Here is a 21,862-nt window from a genome sequence, read left to right on the forward strand (position 1 = left end):
TATCCTAGCCTTGTCAGTGGCGTAAGAATGGGGCTGCAGATCAAACACTAACCCACACTGCATAAGAAACGAACGGCATCTTCCCAAATCCCCTTCATATTTATCAGGCGTCGGTACCTTGGGTTCACGGAAGGAAACCGCCCCAGACACGGTAGGTGAGATGGGTGAAACAGGTGGTGAATGAATCGCCGGTAAACTGAGCTGATCCTGGATTTGTGTCAAGCTAGCAGATAAGTTCTGGATTGCACCCGCTATCTCCTGTAGCGCCGTCTTGTGTTGTCCCAATGTCTTCCCCTGCTGGGTAATGGCATGGCAAACAGAGTCCAGGTCCGCTGGGTTCATCCTTGGCCGGATCGTTCTGTCACGTTCTTTCAAAATCGAACCCAGATGCAGACCAGGACAAGGAGAGTAAGAAGGTGAGTATTTATTTACAAGTGAATGGGTAGATATATCCAGGTGGCGTAGCGGGCAGCGGTGGTGAGTTGATGGGAGTAAATAGGTGGATCCAATGGGGTAGCGGAATCCTCCGACGACCAGGCGGGAATGGGGTAAATGATCCGGGTGAGTAACTGAAGACAGAACAAACGGAGGTAAGTTTAAGGCAAGCAATACGTAAAAACTAACAAAACAAATTCTATCCGACTTGAGGCTGATACTATGGCACAACATACTGTTCATGGCTAACGATCCGGCAGGGAATGGATGTCAGGTCCGGGCTTATGAAGAGGAGAGATGATGATCAGGAGCAGGTGTGCAGATAGCTGATGGGATACAGGTGCGGGTCATCAGAACTCCCAACTGGCTACATTGCCCGGCAACCAGACAGGGTGCGTTCCAGGATGCCGGAAAAAACACTCCAGGACAGAACACAGGCAAAAAACAGACTCAGGAAACGGGATTCGTGACAATACTGAAGTATAATTACAAGCATTTCACAAGTGTCAAAGGCTTTTATTGACAATTACATGAAGTTGATGCAAAGAGTCAATATTTGCAGTGTTGACCCTTTTTTTTCAAGACCTCTGCAATCTGCCCTGGCATGCTGTCAATTAACTTCTGGGCCACATCCTGACTGATGGCAGCCCATTCTTGCATAATCAATGCTTGGAGTTTGTCAGAATTTGTGGATTTTTGTTTGTCCACCCGTCTCTTGAGGATTGACCACAAATTCTCAATGGGATTAAGGTTTGGGGAGTTTCCTGGCTATGGACCAAAAATATTGATTTTTTGTTCCCCTAGCCACTTAGTTATCACGTTTGCCTTATGGCAAGGTGCTCCATCATGCTGGAAAAGGCATTGTTCGTCACCAAACTGTTCCTGGATGGTTGGGAAAAGTTGCTCTCAGAGGAAGTGTTGGTACCATTTTTTATTCATGGCTGTGTTCTTAGGCAAAATTGTGAGCGAGCCCACTCCCTTGGCTGAGAAGCAACCCCACACATGAATGGTCTCAGGATGCTTTACTGTTGGCATGACACAGGACTGATGGTAGCTCTCACCTTGTCTTCTCCGGACAAGCTTTTTTTCCAGATGCCACAAACAATCAGAAAGGGGATTCATCAGAGAAAATGACTTTACCCCAGTCCTCAGCAGTCCAATCCCTGTACCTTTTGCAGAATTTCAGTCTGTCCATTATCTTTTTCCTGGAGAAATGTGGCTTCTTTGCTGCCCTTCTTGACACCAGGCCATCCTGTACTCCCTGTTCACCCACGACTGCGTGGCCACGCACGCCTCCAACTCAATCATCAAGTTTGCGGACGACACAACAGTGGTAGGCTTGATTACCAACAACGACGAGAAGGCCTACAGGGAGGAGGTGAGGGCCCTCGGAGTGTGGTGTCAGGAAAATAACCTCACACTCAACGTCAACAAAACTAAGGAGATGATTGTGGACTTCAGGAAACAGCAGAGGGAACACCCCCCTATCCACATCGATGTGGAACAGTAGTGGAGAGGGTAGCAAGTTTTAAGTTCCTTGGCATACACATCACAGACAAACTGAATTGGTCCACCCACACAGACAGCATCGTGAAGAAGGCGCAGCAGCGCCTCTTCAACCTCAGGAGGCTGAAGAAATTTGGCTTGTCACCAAAAGCACTCACAAACTTCTACAGATGCACAATCGAGAGCATCCTGGCGGGCTGTATCACCGCCTGGTACGGCAACTGCTCCGCCCACAACCATAAGGCTCTCCAGAGGGTAGTGAGGTCTGCACAACGCATCACCGGGGGCAAACTACCTGCCCTCCAGGACACCTACACCACCCGATGTTACAGGAAGGCCATAAAGATCATCAAGGACAACAACCACCCGAGCCACTGCCTGTTCACCCCGCTATCATCCAGAAGGCAAGGTCAGTACAGGTGCATCAAAGCTGGGACCGAGAGACTGAAAAACAGCTTCTATCTCAAGGCCATCAGACTGTTAAACAGCCACCACTAACATTGAGTGGCTGCTGCCAACACACTGACTCAACTCCAGCCACTTTAAAAATGGGAATTGATGGGAAATTATGTAAAATATATCACTAGCCACTTTAAACAATGCTACCTAATATAATGTTTACATACCCTACATTATTCATCTCATATGTATACGTATATACTGTACTCTATATCATCTACTGCATCTTTATGTAATAAATGTACCACTAGCCACTTTAACTATGCCACTTTGTTTACATACTCATCTCATATGTATATACTGTACTCGATACCATCTACTGTATCTTGCCTATGCCGCTCTGTACCATCACTCATTCATATATCTTTATGTACATATTCTTTATCCCCTTACACTTGTGTAGTAGTAGTTTTGGAATTGTTAGTTAGATTACTTGTTGGTTATTACTGCATTGTCGGAACTAGAAGCACAAGCATTTCGCTACACTCGCATTAACATCTGCTAATCATGTGTATGTGACAAATTCATTTTGATTTGATTTGATTTCCTCCAAAAGTCTTCGCCTCACTGTGCGTGCAGATGCACTCACACCTGCCTGCTGCCATTCCTGAGCAAGCTCTGTACTGGTGGTGCCCCGATCCTGCAGCTGAATCAACTTTAGGAGTTGGTCCTGGCGCTTGCTGGACTTTCTTGGGCCCCTTGAAGCCTTCTTCACAACAATTGAACCGCTCTCCTTGAAGTTCTTGATGATCCGATAAATGGTTGATTTAGGTGCAATCTTACTGGCAACAATATCCTTGCCTGTGAAGCCCTTTTTTTGCAAAGCTTCCAGTCTGTTATTCAAACTCAATCAGCATGACAGAGTGATCTCCAGCCTTGTCCTCTTCAACACTCACACCTGTGTTAACGAGAGATTCACTGACATGATGTCAGCTGGTCCTTTTGTGGCAGGGCTGAAATGCAGTCAAAATGTTTTTTGGGGATTCAGTTCATTTGCATGGCAAAGAGGGACTTCGCAATTAATTGCAATTCATCTGATCACTCTTCATAACATTCTGGAGTATATGCAAATTTCCATCATACAAACTGGAGCAGCAGACTTTGTGAAACTTAATATTTGTGTCATTCTCAAAACTTTTGGCCACGACTGTATATACTACCGTTCAAAAGTTTGGGGTCACTTAGAAATGTCTTTGTTTTTGAAAGAAAAGCCCATTTTTTGTCTATTAAAATAACATCAAATTGATTTAAAAAATGCAGTGTAGACATTGTTAATGTTGTAAATAACTATTGTAGCTGGAAACGGCTGATATTTTATGGAATATCTACATACTGTAGGCGTACATCACTCCTGTGATCCAATGGCACGTTGTGTTAGCTAATCCAAATGTATAATTTTAAAAGGCTAATTGATCATTAGAAAACCCTTTTGCGATTATGTTAGCACAGCTGAAAACTGTTGTCCTGATTAAAGATGCAATAAAACTGGCCTTCTTTAGACTAGTTTAGTATCTGGAGCACCAACATTTGTGGGTTCGATTACAGGTTAAAAATGGCCAGAAACATAGACCTTTCTTCTGAAACTCATCAGTCTATTCTTGTTCTGAGAAATTAAGGCTATTCCATGCGAGAAATTGCCAAGAAACTGAAGATCTCGTACAAAGATGTGTACTACTCCCTTCACAGAACATAGCAAACTGTCTCTAACCAGAATTGAAAGAGGAGTGGGAGGCCCCGGTGCATAACTTGTGCTGATAATAACCATATATATCTAACTCTGTTTCTGTGGATCCAGTTCTTACAGTAGTTAGGAAAGAATGTAAGTTCCCGTTCCGTCAAGGAGGAAGCATTCACCACCACTGTATCACCATCAGTTCATACAGACATTGGTGAGTCCAGTGTCAGTCATCTCAGTTAATTGTTAGTCACTCTAGTATCCAGTGTTTTGGAGAAACAAACAACCACTTCAACCAAATACACACAACACAACATTGCCACATGTTTCCATTACTCAAAGAGGTACCTCACTCTTGTACACTCAACAGGGGTTTCCCAGTTATTGACTGGTTGGGGTGACACAATCACACAGACATAAACACACGCACGCATAGACACATGCACACACAAAAAGCGTGCAAGCACACGCACACACACAACTACTCCCTTCACAGGGGACTACTCCCTTCACAGAACATTAGAGTGTCTAGTTTGAGAAACAGATGCCTCACAAGTCCTCAACTGGCAGCTTCGTCAAATAGTACCCGCAAAACACCAGTCTCAACGTCAACAGTGAAGAGGTGACTCTGGGATGCTGGCCTTCTAGGTAGAGTTGCAAAGAAAAATTCATATCTCAGACTGGCCAATAAAAAGTAAAGATTAAGATGGGCAAAATAACACAGACACTGGACAGAGGAAGATTGGGAAAAAAGTGTTATGGACAGACTAATCTAAGTTTGAGGTGTTCGGATCACAAAGAAGAACAATCGTGAGACACATACAAAATGAAAAGATGCTGAAGGAGTGCTTGACGCCATCTGTCAAGCATGGTGAAGGTAATGTGATGGTTTGGGGGTGCTTTGGTGGTGGAAAAGTGGGAGATTTGAACAGGGTAAAATGGATCTGGAAGAAGGAAGGCTATCATTCCATTTTGCAACGCCATGCCATTCCCTGAGGACAGCGCTTAATTGGAGCCAATTTCCTCCTACAACAGGACAATGACCCAAAGCACAGCTCCAAACTATGAAATAACTATTTAGGGAAGAAGCAGTCAGCTGGTATTCTGTCTATAATGGAGTGGCCAGCACAGTCACTGGATCTCAACCCTATTGAGCTGTTGTGGGAGCAACTTGACGGTATGCTATGTAAGAAGTGCCAATCAAGCCAATCCAACTTGTAGGAGGTGCTTCAGGAAGCATGGGGTGAAATCTCTTCTGATTACTTTAACAAATTGACAAATAGAATGCCAAAGGTCTGCAAGGCTGTAATTGCTGCAAATGGAGGATTCTTTGACGAAAGCAAAGTTTGAAGGACACAATTATTACTTCAATTAACAATCCTTATTTATAACCTTGTCAACATCTTGACTATATTTCCTATTCATTTTGCAACTCATTTCATGTATGTTTTCCTAGAAAACAAGAACATTTCTAAGTGAATCCAAACTTTTGAAAGATTGTGTATATCATTTCATTCAACAATAGATGTACAAATCTCAGATTGCCCCTTTAATTATTAATTTAGCTTGAAATAAAACATCTTTAAAATGCAAATCCTTATTACCAAACCCGATTCAAACATAGACCTGTAAAACCCTTATCATTTGGTTTATAAGATTTTCACATTACAAAATTCTCTTTGGTTTGTTTGGTCTTCTCAGTCTGTTTGCCCAGTTGGTAAATTATTAACAGTGTTAGTTATCATTAAAGTGAACAATTTCATATTTGAGCTGCACATTATAACCCACCTTTTTTTTAGCGGTCTTGTAAACTGTCAGAAATCCTGTAAGACCAGGTCTCATTGTGTAATTTACTATAGCATCTGCAGGGATGTCAAATATTGCAACCTTGGAAAATTAGAGGCTTGGTTATGGGACAGTGGGTATTCTTGCCACAGCACGCCGCACTTGGAATGTTTACAACTCTGGGACGCTGCATGGCGACCAAGCTCAGATCGAGAGGAGGGATCCCGCACCGTCACCCGCCCCCATCTGCCAAAAGGTTACTTTCCATTACATCAAAAGATCCGCTCATTCAAGATATTGCAGGTTTCATCGTGGGCGTGTCGTGCGGGAAAACGATCGATGTTTTGCGTAGAATAATGACCATAACCGAAAAGTCTGTCTAATGACCAAATTGATCTACTCAATAGAGTTTGAGTTTACAGAGGACAGTATCGCTCTTGCAGGATTTCCCACGTTCTCAATGACCAAAAGCAGACGGAGTTCTCTGGAGTTGACAGATAAGACGTGACAAGGTTTATTTAACGGACCTGCTTCAGGAAATTTACTTCAAAACATTTTGAATTATCTAAGTCAGCGACCAAACCAGCTAAAATATTATGATGCTATACTTTGTGTTACTTTTCCTACCGTATGTCCTCAGTGTACGAACGGTAAGCGAATTTAAAAACAGTTATTTCTTACAATTATTGCAGTGCTAGAGCGCAACCAGTGAACCGTTTGAAGAGGCATATTTTTACGTGCGTAATTTGGAAACAAAGTAAACGAACAATTCATTACTTTAACTTTGTTTCACTTTGATAACAGCGAATGGTACTCCCTGGATATGAAACGTTGCGTACGAGAAATGGGAACGAAAATAGCCATAAAGGTAATTATTTCCTATTCACGTTAACAACATAAAGCACCTGTTTGATTGATTACAGCTTTGTGCGTAATCTTCACTATCCTGTAGGCCTCTTTGTTTATGAAATGTTTAAATATTTTGTTTGAATAATAACTTTACACAATTGTACAATACAGCCCACCAACCATTTTACCAATCAAGAACTCAGAGATAATGATCTCATTCGTCGATGCAGTAGGAATACAGTAATATTCAGTTTGTGTGAAGGGTCCACATCTCTTTTCATACCAGAACAATGATTAGGCTGTCTAAGGGAAGGATGAAGTTATGAGATTTATGCTGCCCTTCTACTGGGCCTCCACAGTAATATAACTTAATTGGGTCCTGGCTGGAGCCACTGTCAAACTCAAAGGATTCATTGTCCCTCTGACGCTATGGGAGAACACCTGGTTGTTCATTAGCATATTCACATTAAATTGCCTCTATTCTGCCACAAAGTGGTTTTGTTTTAGAGTTTTTACTTTGAATATGATTTTTACTTCGAACTTGATCTTGTACTGCAAACTTAATGAAACAAGTTAAAATTATTTTTTGTTTTCTTGCAGAGAATGCAGAATTGACCACTAGAATATGTGTATAATAAAATATGATGACTTGTACTGATGATAACCATATGTATCTAACCCTGTTTCTGTGGATCCAGTTCTTACAGTAGATAGGAAAGAATGTAAGTTCCCGTTCCGTCAAGGAGGAAGCATTCACCACCACTGTATCACCATCAGTTCATCCAGACCTTGGTGAGTCCAGTGTCAGTCATCTCAGCTTATTGTTAGTCACTCTAGTATCCACTGTTTTGGAGACACAACCACTTCAACCAAATACACACAACACAACATTGCCACACATTTCCATTACTTAAAGAGATACCTCACTCTTGTACACTCAAAAGGGGTTTCTCGGTTATTTTTTGTTTATTTTATTTTACCTTTGTTTAACAAGGCAAGTCAGTTAAGAACAAATTCTTATTTTCAATGACGGCCTAGGAACAGTGGGTTAACTGCCTTGTTCAGGGGCAGAACTACAGATTTGTTGACTGGTGAGGTGACACAATCATACACGCATAAAGACACTCACTCATACACACACGCATAAACACACACAAAGACCATCCATCTCAATACCTTATATTACTATAATAAATATAATGACTTAATTATAGTCCTCATTAATCCAAGGGGAATTGCTCTACAACACAATGAGGTGACTGTATGCAATCTTCCACGAGCTAATCACTATGTGACCTAATTCAGCTATCTTAAAAATGGCCTAATATGTCATCACTAGTCAGCACTGCTAATTTATTCACCATAAACTGTAATGAATATGCTATATGCTATAACATGTTTACAACACGGTTACTCTGGTTTAATAACCTGAGTTAATGGTTTAAATCAGTGGTGTAAAGTACTTCAGTAAAAATACTTTAAAGTACTACTTAAGTAGTTTTTGGGGGTATCTGTACTTTACTTTACTATTTATATCTTTGACTACTTTTACTTTTACTTCACTACATTCCTTAAGATAATATTATACTTTTTACGCTATACATTTTCCTTGACACCCAAAAGTACTCTTTACATTTGGAATGCTTAGCAGGACAGGAAAATGGTCCAATTCACGTACTTATCAAGAGAACATCTCTGGTCATCCCTACTGCCTCTGATCTGGCGGACTCACTAAACACACTTACTTTGTTTGTAAATTATGTCTGAATGTTGGAGTGTACTTTTGGCTATCCGGAAATTGGTGCCGTCTGGTTTGCTTAATATAAGGAATTTGAAATTATTTATACTTTTACTTTTTATACTTAAGTATATTTTATTAATTACATTTTCTTTTGATACTTAAGTATATTTTAAACCAAATACTTTTAGACTTTTACTCAAGTAGAATTTTATTGGGTGACTTTTACTTGAGCTATTTTCCATTAAGGTATCTTTACTTTTACTCAAGTATGACAATTGGGTACTTTTTTCACCACTGGTTTAATGGTGTATATCAATGATGTCATGTCTCAAATTACAGTCTTTACTTGTTTTGATTAAACTCTTGTATTGTGAAAACGACGAGACCACAGATGTGTGTCTCATAACCACAGCTGTTGGACAGGAAGTGCTATGATATAGGTCATCATCTGTGGAACTGCGCTGCGGCTGCAGGGTAAATCCACTCAGGCTATGACAGGGCTACAGGTGTCTGCAAGTATGAACAACTAGGATGTAATTCAATATGGATGGTGTTCTTGCCATCTTCCACTCAGTTCTCAAATAACAGCAAGAGCCAAGTGCTGGCTCATCTTTAACTGTGAGGGATTTTGAGGGTGTGTGAGGGTGTATGTGAGGGTGTATGTGTGAGTGTGTGAGAGTGTATGTGTGCGTGTGTGAGGGTGTATGTGTGCGTGTGTGAGGGTGTATGTGTGCGTGTGTGAGGGTGTATGTGTGCGTGTGTGAGGGTGTATGTGTGCGTGTGTGAGGGTGTATGTGTGCGTGTGTGAGGGTGTATGTGTGCGTGTGTGAGGGTGTATGTGTGCGTGTGTGAGGGTGTATGTGTGCGTGTGTGAGGGTTTATGTGTATATGTGTGTATGTGTGTGTGTGTATATGTGCGTGTGTGAGGGTGTATGTGTGCGTGTGTGTGTGTCCTCTTAGAACCTCAGCCACTTTATCCCTTAGTTTTTCTTCCCAAAGGTTTTTTAAACCCAATGTGTTGGGTTTGGTGTATTGGGTTTTTCTAATGGACGAGGTTTTAGTTAGTGGGTGTGGATGGATGGGTGGATATAATTTTTGTCCAAAAAGGATTAAAGAAGTGCAACGTTATTAGGACCATCTCCTCAATAAATATTAAAGAATGTCATTATTAAATATGGTATCAGTTTCAAACCCACCTCCTGTAAGTACAGTGCTACTTACTGAGACATACAGGTTTCTGAGGAATAAGGGTCCATTTTAGTATACTCACAGTTCTTACCCAGGTGACTGCTAGTTGTCAATGCGCTGTTGATTTGCTATCTGACTCCTTGATCTCAATGGCTAAGTTGAAACTGCTGTGAGTGCTTTACAGGAATGTTTTTATTTCTGAATCATAGGTGTTCTCTGACGCACAACTTTGATCGGGATTTTCTGTGGGGATACTGTGCAGCTGTGACCACGCAACCCAGTGGTAAGAGGTCATTTCTGTAGAAACTGTGGACAAGACTTCATGGTCTACTAAGTCTCTATTGTCTCTGTGTATGTATCTATAAAATCTTATACACACATTTCCTGCTATTTATAGTAGTGGTATGCATAAGCATGGACTATTTTTCAATCCGTCTGAATCTTAGTGAGTTTTCCAAATGTTCTCTTACAGCTTTAAAGCTAATCACGCCAAAATTGGTACATACTATATTCTGATGTTACTGGTGTACTATACTACCATACTGTTTCTTACTAATGTTTTCACTAATATAGTTCCTTATGTATTTGTTTGATGTGTGTCAGTGTTCGTCCACTCATCACGCAGATTCACAGACCTGTGTCAGGTGAATCCCTGTCAAAATGGTGGCATCTGCACTCTGGTCCCCCACAGACGCTCCTTTGAGTGCTCCTGTCCAGAGAACTTCACCGGGAGGCACTGTGATCAGAGTGAGTCACTCACTATCATACTTTCTATATGGACTTGTGTTTCAAAGTAGTTACAATTGCCAATTGGGTTTTACTCTACATTTAGAAGTGTGGAGGTGGTAGAGAAACTGTCTACCCTTTTGAAAAATAGAGCGTTGACCCATATCTTGCTCTTCACAGTGCCAAACACAAACGATGCCCCCTAACACCTCATTGACCTGTTCCCTTCCTCCTCCTCTCACATTTCACCCAACTACCTTTTATCCCTCTGTTCTCCCCTTTGTCAGGGAAGTGCTATGAAACCATACACCTGAGATATTATGACATCGGAGAATCCTGGGGAAGGATCTACCTTCGTAACGTGGAACGGTGCACATGTGTGAACGGGGAGATCTCCTGTGAGAGAGTCCGCTATACCGGTAACGTTCATGCTTTCTTTCAACCTTTGTTGCTTTAGCCACTCCTTGCCATGTATTTCTGTTCTTGTTATCTTTTGTTAAAAATGGCGAGTGGAACCTTAGACTTGATGAGGTGCTGTCTCTTGGCAGGGGAATGGGCCCCTCGAGGGGCCCCTAAAACCTTTGGAGTATGAGGGCTTCTCTAGTAAATCTCCGTTTCAATACTTCCCATTCCGACATTCCTCAATCTCCCACACCTCTCAGATGATCAGGCTTTAGTCTCGGCTGTGTTGCCAAGCATCACACTGTTAATGCCTTAATGGTTGGGGGCGGTTTGGGCGAGGCTACCAGGCCTTGAGAAACCCTCTGAACCTCACAGACAAAAAAACAAATCACATCACGTTTGTTCCCATAGAGCAGGGATGGGCAGCTTTGATAGGGGTGGGGGACACAAATAAATGGAACTCATCATGAGGGGCCGCAGTGGCTTGTGGGTCTGCGTGCCACCCTCCACCTTGTGAGCAAAACATTTGATCTGCACCCCTCATGACAGTGAAGATAAAGATATTTAGTTTTAAAGTACATTTCCTGCAATTCTGTATATTTTGCCATGGGGCATAGAGAAAATGTTGCCGTTTTAAAGCAAGTTTGCTGCAATTCTACACATTTTGCTATGGGGCAGAGAGAAGATTTTGAAATGGTATAACTCATTTGATGCAGTACCACTTTTTTTGCCATGGGGCGGATAGAAAAATGTAAAGTTTTAAAGCTAATTTCCAGCATTTCTCCACATTTTGCCATGGGGTGGAGGGAAATGTTTGTGGTTTTGATAACTGATGATCAATGGGCCCCATCCCGGTCGGCAGTTCGACCGAGATGGGGCCCACTGCGCCACCCAGTTCGACCATGCTTACTACAAGTTTAGATAGCTGCCTGTTAGACTAACTTACCAATCTAAAACAATTTAGCTGACATGGGTTAATTGAGTGACTGCCGATGCACAATCACATTTTGTAATTGTACCTTCTGTATTCTACTATTCAAACTCTCAACAGTAAGTTGAGACCCGGACAATTCGTTTGTGGTCCTACTCTAGAGATACCAAAAGCAGGTTTTTTATTTTATTTTAATTTTACCCCTTTTTCTCCCCAATTTTGTGGTATCCAATTGTTGTAGTATCTTGTCTCATCGCTACAACTCCCGTACGGGCTCGGGAGAGACGAAGGTTGAAAGTCATGCGTCCTCCGATACACAACCCAACCAGCCATACTGCTTCTTAACACAGCACGCACCCAACCCGGAAGCCAGCCGCACCAATGTGTCGGAGGGTACACCGTGCACCTGGCAACCTTGGTTAGCGCGCACTGCGCCCGGGCCGCCACAGGAGTCGCTGGTGCGCGATGAGACAAGGACATCCCTACCGACCAAGCCCTCCCTAACCCGGACGACGCTAGGCCAATTGTGCGTCGCCCCACGGACCTCCCGGTCACGGCCGGTTACGACAGAGCCTGGGCGCGAACCCAGGGACTCTGATGGCACAGCTGTTGGCCGTCTCTTTGATTCTACTCTCCATGGTTACAAGTGTAGCCTTGCTGTAGCCTTGCTCCAGACCTTGATGAGTTCAGTGTCAGCAACCGCAACTTATTGTTAGTCACTCTAGTATCCAGTGTTTTGGAGACACAAACAACCACTTCAACCACATACACACAGCACAACATTGCCACACGTTTCCATTACTCAAAGAGATACCTCACTCTTGTACACTCAAAGGGGTTTCCCAGTGACACAATCACACACGCATAAACTCACGCATAAACACACACACACACACGCACACACGCACACACGCACGCACGCACGCACGCACGCACGCACGCACGCACGCACGCACACACACACACACACACACACACACACACACACACACTGTGTGCACAAAAAAAGTGCCTAACCACTAACCCCACAATGTCTGTGACCATCCATCTCAATACCTTATATTACTATAATAAATATAATGACTTAATTATAGTCCTCATTAATCTAGGGGGAATTGCTCTACAACACAATGAGGTGACTGTATGCAATATTCCACGAGCTAATCACAAAGTGACATAATTGGGCTATCCTAAATGGCCTCATATGTCAGTACTGCTCATTTATGGGCTAATTGAGTGACTGCTGACGAAATTGCACCTTATTGCATTCTATTATTCTAACGCTAAACAGTAAATTGAGACCCTGACAATTGTTCCACGGGCCTACAAAAAGGGGGCCGCCAGTTGCCCATCCCTGCTATAGAGATACCAAAAGCAGGGTTGGCTGTCTCTTTGATTCTACTCTCCATGGTTACAAGTGTAACCTTGCTGTAGATGAAAAGACAGATTACATGACTCAACGTGACTCAGGAGGGGAGTGTGGGACACGCCCGAATCTCGCTGAGGGGTCTTTCATCTCAATGGGGGATGTTTTATGGGACTTACAAAAGAGAAAGACATTTTGGAGAGCCTGTTTGACCGGAACCTGTTTTGTCATGGTAGGAAGGATTTTTATAAGTTATGCAAACAAATGGGATTTTGCGCTACCATTTACTGGCAGAACTTCCCCTTCGTCTAGTTTTGTACAGAAGGACTTGCCTTGTCCTGCCCCCACCTTGCCAGAACTACATGTCAAATCTGCCAACTACACAGTTGTCTGTGTTAGTGAATGCATTTCTCCCACTATACGTTTACAACCCTGAACCATAAGCACTCTAGTGTAGGTAGTCTACTGTCTCACGTTGGTTTTGGTCCAACTTAACACCCTTAAAGCACTGATGTAAGACCAGCTACTGTGTTTATCATGAAATGGTGGGAGGCAGGAAATGGGTGGTTGGAACTGATCCCAGTGCTGTGGTTTGTCATAATGTAATATACCTGATGTAGTGTGTAACTGTCTTCAGTCTGCAGTGAGAACCCCTGTGAGAACGATGGCACGTGCCGTCTCATCACAGCCACCAGGGAGGAGGTGTGTGCCTGCAGGCCTGGCTACAGTGGACCCTACTGTAGCATCGGTTAGTCCAACCGCTACATGCTAACACAGTTACATTTAAATTGCTAGGTTAGCCTAGTTTAGCATAGCATAGCTTTAGCTTAGAATTACTAGTCTGAGCCAGAGGTCATTCACTGAGATAGAGAGTAGACTTTATGATGTTTATCTTACTATGTGGTTACATGTAGACCATAAACATTTAGATATTCCAAAATAAAGCAAACCGACAGTCACGCACACGCTCTCATAAACAAACACATAAACACAGGAAACTGTGATATACTTATTTTCTTATCCCTCACATCTCTTGTTGTTCAGCTCCAGAAGTAGAGTGCTATGACAACAAGGGCACAGACTACCGTGGCGTGGTGAACACCACCGTCTCTGGTGCCCTCTGTCTACCGTGGAACTCTGACCTGTTACATGATGAACTCCACATGGGCACTGTGGAGCGCGCCACCCTCAGGGGCTTGGGGGAACACTCCTACTGCAGGTGGGTGCGGCATTATGTTGTCTTTATTTCTTTAAGTCTTTATCGAGAACCAATCTGGCAAGCCAGAACAGAAGTGTAAGCCTGTCTATGCTTCATGCCACCGCTATCACAGCACTATCATTCTACTCCCCCCTGTCTGTCTGTCTGTCTGTCTGTCTGTCTGTCTGTCTGTCTGTCTGTCTGTCTGTCTGTCTGTCTGTCTGTCTGTCTGTCTGTCTGTCTGTCTGTCTGTCTGTCTGTCTGTCTGTCTGTCTGTCTGTCTGTCTGGTTTTGTTGGTGATATGGTTATTCTACCAGCTACTGCCAGAGGAGGGGCTTCCCCCTCTGACTCTGGTTCTTCTTGTTTTTCAGTGCTATTCAAACTTTTTCAGCAGGGACCATTTTCTGGCGACCCCACCCAAAATATAATGACGTAACCTTTAAAATCGGTATACTTATCAAAATGAAAACAAACGGATAAATATATTTCCTCGATAACATTTTATTTTTCAAATGGTCTTTCTCAAAAACATTTGAATATTGTCCCATACAATAATCTGTACTCTGAATGTTATGTTTCTAAAAAAAAATGTATTGAGAGAACCCCTGCGAGAACGACGAGAACAGTTTTGTCGCAACCCCGACTTTGAATACCACTGCTCTTGAGGTTTCTTTCTTCTTGGGATTTTTCCTTGGCACTGTGCTTATGCTTGCTCTTTTGGGGTCCAGGCCTGGGTCCTGTAAAGTGTGTCATAACACCAGCATAACATGTCCACTGTCCAGAAACCCAGACGGGGACAAGATGCCGTGGTGCTACACCCTCAATGACAGAGCCATCTCCTGGGAGAACTGTGACGTTCCGTCTTGTGTCATGCGTTCATGTGAGTAACTGTACTGGGGCGTCACGAAAGCAGTGTTTTTTTAGCTGCTCCACTGGAAGCTTAATGTTTCCCAGAGTGAAAAGAGCACAAGCCACTTTAGCAAGTGTTCTCGGGCGTGAGCCGTGTGTCAAAATCTTGAAGATAGAACCAGAGCATTATTTTAAGCTGAGCCGAGCAAGCTTCTCGCGGAACAGCACTGCTGACGCACAGGTTTCATTGAAATTAATGGGAGTGTTGTCACGCTTGGCAAAAGTTATGCGTCGAGTGTGACAGGGCTGGTTGATGCTTTAGATAAAAGTGGGTGGAAGTGGGAACATGCTCCCAAGGGGTGCCAAATTTGAGGTTTTCAAAATCTATGTAATTCATTGAGTGAGATTGATTGTCATGAATATTTGCCACTGTAGTCATCTGGTCATTTTGAGAAATGCCCTTGTCATCTCATTATGAATAACCTTGTTAGATGACTCCATTTAAAGGATTGATTGATTATACCTTTGTGGATGAAGTTTACTTTAGAAAATAAAGTTGGGTTAAATGAACCTGATACAAATAATAGAGCTCAGAGAGTCTCTCTGATTCGTGAGGGGCTTTATCCTTGATCGAGGGTGAAATATGCATTTGTCAGTCTTCAATTTGTACTCCCTTAAAACATTTAGGGGAGAGTGGGGTCAATTGAGTCAAGTTGAGACATCCTTGTTTCTAGGAAACCATACACGTATAATTTGACCAAATGTTTAGGAAGAGGTCATCATTTCATGGAGTCTGAGGAGGAAGAAACCACATGGAAAAAGTGGTAAGTTAGGTAAAAAGAAAAAGATTTTCACTAAGTCAAATTAATTTAATTGTGTTTCATGATACTTGTATCCAAACCAAAGTATCTAGATAATTTTTGTAGATAATACTAACTTGTTCTATATATCAGTTGGGGTCTCTAAAAGCTTCAATATGAGGTCCTAAACCTAGCATTAAAATGTATCCTTGTAGCTGTGTGAGCTAATATAGTCAAAACATTTGCCTTGGGGTATATTGAGCCAATGGCCATCAGGTAAGTTAAGCAAATTGTTGAGCCAATGGCAAGTTGAGACAAATTGAAATGTTTTCTTCCCAGGAGTAATGCAAGGCATTATCGCTGGGATATGAGGTAATAACAGGGCCTGGCCTATGTTAAAAGTGTATAAAAAGTACAAAGTGTTTGTTATTCACTCTAAAGACAAACAAGCGATTGTGATTGTGTTGAATTGTGTTTGGGAAGTAAAGATAGACATGGTTTTAAAAAGGTTGTGGTAATATTTCATTCAGTACAGAAATGTGTAGGCGGCTTAACTTACCCTGTCCCACAGCTTAATTTACCCCATAAGTTGTGACAAGAGACTACATTTTTTGGAAAAGCTGTTTTCAAAACTGTAATGTTTACATAAATTCTGATCATTTCCAGGGATACACAACATCCTGAAATATATGTAAGTATCTTTGTTAGAATTAATACAATATTTCCCTTGAGGGAATGATGCTGAATGTAAAAAAAATAGCTCAATTTACCTCACTTTCCCCTACTGTATTATAATGAGTAATGAAGAGTTGGACAGCTTTCTGAATCTCACCAAAAGCTGCATCTCATTTAAGTGGAATAGAACCATCTCTGTTTTTATATTCCCCCAAAAATGTTATTCTCTGCTTTCACAGAACAGTGACATAACCCATGACAATTAAAAGCTCAGCACTTTTTTTAATAAACAAATGGCCCTATTAGTGATAAAAAGAAGATTCTTGGAATTATACTACACTTAACTTTCCTGTACCACTCAGAAGAGAATGCTGTCTTGACACAGGTAGCCTAATGTTTATATAGAAAGTTAGTCAGAATAGCTAAGAAAAATGTGTTAATTGAGAAAAGGAAATTGAGTATCACTCAGAAAGTGCCAAATGCTTCTGCAGTAACTCGGCCAACTTGGCTCTGTTATATCGATGTCATGATGTCGTGGGTATGCACAGAAAGCAACAAAAAAATGTTGGGCCAACTGCTATTCCACCATGGCATTGAATGGCAAATGTTGGGTGACAAATGGTATGCTAATCTGAATTTCTGGCAATGTGTTATTGGGATTCTTTTCAATACTTACTATAAAACAGCTATATGTGTTGGTTGTCTTTTCAGGGGGAAATGAGCCACTGGTAAAGTCCAAAATGATAAGAAGAGGTATACTTAGAAGCCTTGTATGTAGCGATTAACTGTATTCTGGTAGGTAGTCATTTTAAGCCTAGTAGCAGCAGTAGTAGTGTTAGCAGTAGTATTTGTAGTAGTAGTAGTAGTAGCAGCTCTAGTAGTAGCAGCAGCACTAGTAGTAGTAGTAATAGAAGACTACTACTAGTAGTAGTTTAGTATTACCAGTTTATGACTAGTATTACCCTATCACATGTTGACAATGAAATCAGTGCTCTTCACAGTGAATGTGAACTGATTTGAAATGAAGCCCTTCTAAACTTAAATATGTAATATGCAGAAATCGCTCCCCCATTTCCTGGTTGCCAAAATTCTAATAGTTCGCCTAATTTCAGTTTATGTGACAAATTATGCAAGTATAGTGTAGAGAATCATTGTACCATCTAAATCGCTGTGAAATCTATTTTCCATAACCAAACATATTGTATTTTCAGCTGTTTGAAGCTGGTGTACACAAATGAAGGTAAAAGATGGAAAAATGAAACTTAAGAACTAAAAGCATAGAAATGGGACACGTCTACCGCTTCTTAGACTTGCTTTAATGAGAATGTATATGTGAACTTGGTCACTCCAGATTTGTATGAAATATGACCTACAGTTCCTTCAGAGAGAATTCACACCCCAAAAATTTTGCGTAAAAAATCTTGAGTTAAAATATGAATGACCACTGATTGGCCAGCTCATCCTCCTCTAGACCGCTGATTGGCCAGCTCATCCTCCTCAGGGCTATCACATCTGGAGCGGCAGGTAGCCTAGCGGTAAGAGTGTTGGGCCAGTAACCAAAAGGTTGCTAGTTTGAATCCCTGAGCTGACAAGCAAAGAATCTCTCATTCTGCCCCTAAACAAGGCCCTTAACCCACTGTTCCTAGGCCATCATTGTAAATAAGAGTTTGTTCTTAACTGACTTGCCTAGTTAAATAAAGGTTAAAAAAAACATCATTCTCTATGAGGAAATAGGAAGTGTTTGTGAAACAGTCTGTTTGAGGTGGGGAGTGTTTTTTCTTAAAATTATCCTTTGGCCACAAATACGAGTATAGGACGAGTCAACAATGTTATTTGGGTATGAGTTAACAGAATATGAACTTTAAAAGTGACGTTTTCCCTGGACAGTTACTTTAAGTCTGCTTCCCTGTTCCCTCACACAGCTTCTTCTCGGAGAGTGGTACAGGTGCCACGGCCGCCACCGCCACCTAACGTCCTCCCTGACACCAACCAAACCAATGACGCCAAGCCAGCCAAGAAGCCTGTGTGCGGAAAGAGGCATAAGAAGAGGATATCAGTGGCCAAGGGTCGCATCCTGGGTGGCAGCTCTGCCCTGCCCGGTACCCATCCCTGGATGGCAGCCCTCTACATAGGAGATGACAGCTTCTGCGCGGGCACCCTGGTCTCGTCCTGCTGGGTGGTCTCTGCCGCACACTGCTTCTTTCGCAGGTACTGTAGAATTAGAGGATATAGACACTACACTACTACTTGGAGCATCCATTTGTGTTGATTATGTCATCACCTATTTGGATTTTATGCCACTATGAGTCAGTTCTCTGTGGAACGGGTTCTAAATGGAACCGAAAAGGGTTCTACCTGGAACCAAAAGGGTTCTACCTGGAACCAAAAAGGGTTCGTCAAAGGCTTCTCCTTTGACAGAATTGGAACCCTTTTAGGTTTTAGGTAGAACCTTTTATTGTAAGAGTGTACTCTTAGGGTGCTTATTATTTTGTCACCTGTTTCTACCATGCTGCATTTCTTGAGGGACCATGTACAATAACAAATAAATGTTAAGCTTAGTAAGAAATAAAGATTGTCTGATCATTTCAATATTTGTATAGGTGTTTGCTTGCAATGGTTGCACTGGTACGTATAAGGCAGCAGAGAATACGAGGTTTAGGGTGCTAGCTTTCACATTCAACCTTCAACCTCACATTTGCTCACAGACGCTCATGACTTTGACCGTAACATTGCTATTTTATGAACACAAACTACAGTATAATTAGACACAAATATTGAGTTTGAGTAAAACAGCTACTCTGAGACACTTGATACAGGCTGCCCCAGGACTTAAGTTATTGATATCATACAAATGAAATATAATTGTATTCAAGTGAATTCATGTGACATAATGGTCCACTACTAGCGACAGAGAATGATGAGAAGGATGTGTTTCTGTCCTCAGTCCCCTTGTGTCGAAGATCCGTGTGATTCTGGGTCAGCTTAACTTCAACGTTACAACTTCGGACACCAAAACCTTTGGAGTGGAGAAGTACATCTTTCCAGGCCGTTTCTCTGTCTTCAATCCAACTCTCCATGACATTGGTAAATATACTATGTCACGCTCCTTTTCACTCTCACTGATTATTTGCATACACACACACTCACACAAAGTTTACATTATTGCACATGCTCTAACACTGACTCACACACGTCTTCCTAGAATACAACACTCCCCCACACACACTCTCACACACCCCAGTCTACGTATCGGCAGCGCACGCTCTGTGCTCGCAGCTGTGCATCTTGGAACAGCTGTCTCCAATGTGAAGACACAAACAGACACACACATACATACACATACATTTGGGTATGACAGTGTCTGAGCATCTGTGTCCATTCAAAAGGTACTCCCTCACTTTTTTCTCTCTTTTCTGATCTTTCCCAATTTTACAAGAGCTATTTTCTGAAAGCAAAACAGACATGATTTAATAGTGGAGCAATCGTTCTGTGTTTTCATGATTCAAGATAATCGTTCTGTGTTTTCATGATTCAAGATTTTGAATAACGACTACACTACATCCACAGCGTTCTATAACTTATTTGAATGACTTCCCCACTCCAGGTCGTAATCGTAGGACATGAACAGGGGTTCTTAATGTACACGCCAAGGCTAAATAAAGATGAAATAAATAAAACTCTTCTTCACCTTTTCCTGTCTTATGATAAGAATGTTTCTATTCCAACAGTTCTGGTGAAACTGAAAAAACAAGATGGCCACTGTGTGAGAAGGACTCAATTTATACAGCCTATCTGCCTGCCGGATAAAGCCATGACCTTCCCAGACTACTACTGTTGTCAGATCACTGGCTGGGGCCACATGCATGAGAGTAAGTGTTGTGTCAAAAACAGTCATCTGGTGTATTGCGTGTCCTTCACTGTACTGGTCAGATATGTCATTATGGTCTTGAATGTCTTCATATCACAACAATGTAACATCTCAAATAGACGTCAATGCACCATGTCCAATCACATGTTCTTCCATATAGGTCCATGTGTCCTATTCATGTCTTCACATTAATGTCTCACTGATGGAATTGTTTTCATGTGACCTAATGCTTACAGTGTATACGTCTATCCAATCACATGTTCTTCCATATAGGTCCATGTGTCCTATTCATGTCTTTACATGACTGTAATTGTTATCATGTGACCTATTGCTTACAGTGTATAACTCTATCCAAGCCATTATGGATTTATTTGCCTTATTTTCCCAAAGAGGCAAATAAATACAGCAACCTGCAGGAGGCCGGGGTGAGGATCTTCCCGTTTGAGAGGTGTATCCAGCCTGAAGTCTACGGCAACCATGTGACATCCAACATGGTCTGTGCCGGGACCGACCGATGTGTGGATGCCTGCCAGGTAAGAGTGCATAGACCTAGGGCTCCTTTTCTGGATCAAAATTTGTTTAGAATAGAAGAGCATAAATGTTTTCTTGTACATTGTACAGTCAGCCATGTGATAAGGATGTGTAATGAGTGATACAGTATAATATATAGAGGAGCCTCTGGACTGTTTCGGTTTGAGTATAGTGGGTTGCGTTCACAGAACATGCATATGGAGGAGGCTGCTGTATAAATTGCATGGCTTTCAGCTGCTTTCTCTTTAATGAAAGGTTATGGTTAACTTCCCACCTTGTTTATATGTTGTGTTGTAATGACACAAATATTGAATGTAGGTAGGAGTGCACTTGGTTTGTGTAATATAAGGTTTCAAGGGGATGACTCAGTGTGTGTGTGTATGTGTATGTGTGTGTGTGCACGTGTGTGCACGTGTGTGCACGTGTGTGTGTGTGCATGCCTGCCGGTTTGTTTGTGTTTGTGTGTCTGCTTGTTCCCCCAGGGTGACTCAGGAGGCCCCCTGGCCTGTGTGAAGGATGACGTCAGCTTCCTGTATGGAGTCATCAGCTGGGGTGATGGCTGTGGAAAGACTGGGAAGCCTGGTGTCTACACCAAAGTTGTTAGCTACGTCAACTGGATCAACACAATTATCAAGCGCAAGCCCAAGTCTAAATGAATGGACATCAGCCTTATTGTATGGACCTTACAGCTTGTGTCCTATTGTGGAATAATAGTGATTTTTGCATAACTGTGAAATAAATATTATTTTGTGACTGAATAAAGATTGTAAATATTGTTAAATGTGTGTGTAACAATTCATTATTTATGTCTTGTTAGTGAGCCATCCCCAAATGATAACCTTCAACTCATTGAGTCAATTGCAAGTAGGATTTCTTT

The 21,862-nt window shown here is 42.0% G+C and overlaps 1 protein-coding gene across 2 annotated transcripts; it reads left to right on the plus strand.

The window, feature by feature from the left end:
- Window positions 1–4,884: 4,884 nt before the first annotated feature.
- LOC115133597 (hepatocyte growth factor activator) lies at window positions 4,885–21,766 on the plus strand. 2 transcript variants are annotated; one of them, XM_029667005.2, is made up of 15 exons: window positions 4,885–6,510; window positions 6,665–6,728; window positions 7,408–7,501; window positions 9,848–9,921; window positions 10,242–10,385; window positions 10,652–10,783; window positions 13,701–13,811; window positions 14,108–14,282; window positions 15,045–15,142; window positions 17,298–17,339; window positions 18,509–18,794; window positions 19,531–19,670; window positions 20,315–20,455; window positions 20,845–20,987; window positions 21,468–21,766. In XM_029667005.2, exons 1-15 carry the CDS (start codon window positions 6,457–6,459, stop codon window positions 21,639–21,641), a joined length of 1,872 nt encoding a protein of 623 aa, XP_029522865.1. In that variant the 5' UTR covers window positions 4,885–6,456; the 3' UTR covers window positions 21,642–21,766. The 2 variants fall into 2 exon arrangements, with proteins under 2 accessions (XP_029522865.1, XP_029522866.1); XM_029667006.2 differs by lacking the exon at window positions 17,298–17,339 and having other exon boundaries at window positions 4,888–6,510.
- The last annotated feature ends 96 nt before the right edge of the window (window positions 21,767–21,862 follow it).

This window comes from Oncorhynchus nerka, linkage group LG8, assembly GCF_034236695.1.
Source record: "Oncorhynchus nerka isolate Pitt River linkage group LG8, Oner_Uvic_2.0, whole genome shotgun sequence".
NCBI classification, from domain to species: domain Eukaryota; kingdom Metazoa; phylum Chordata; class Actinopteri; order Salmoniformes; family Salmonidae; genus Oncorhynchus; species Oncorhynchus nerka.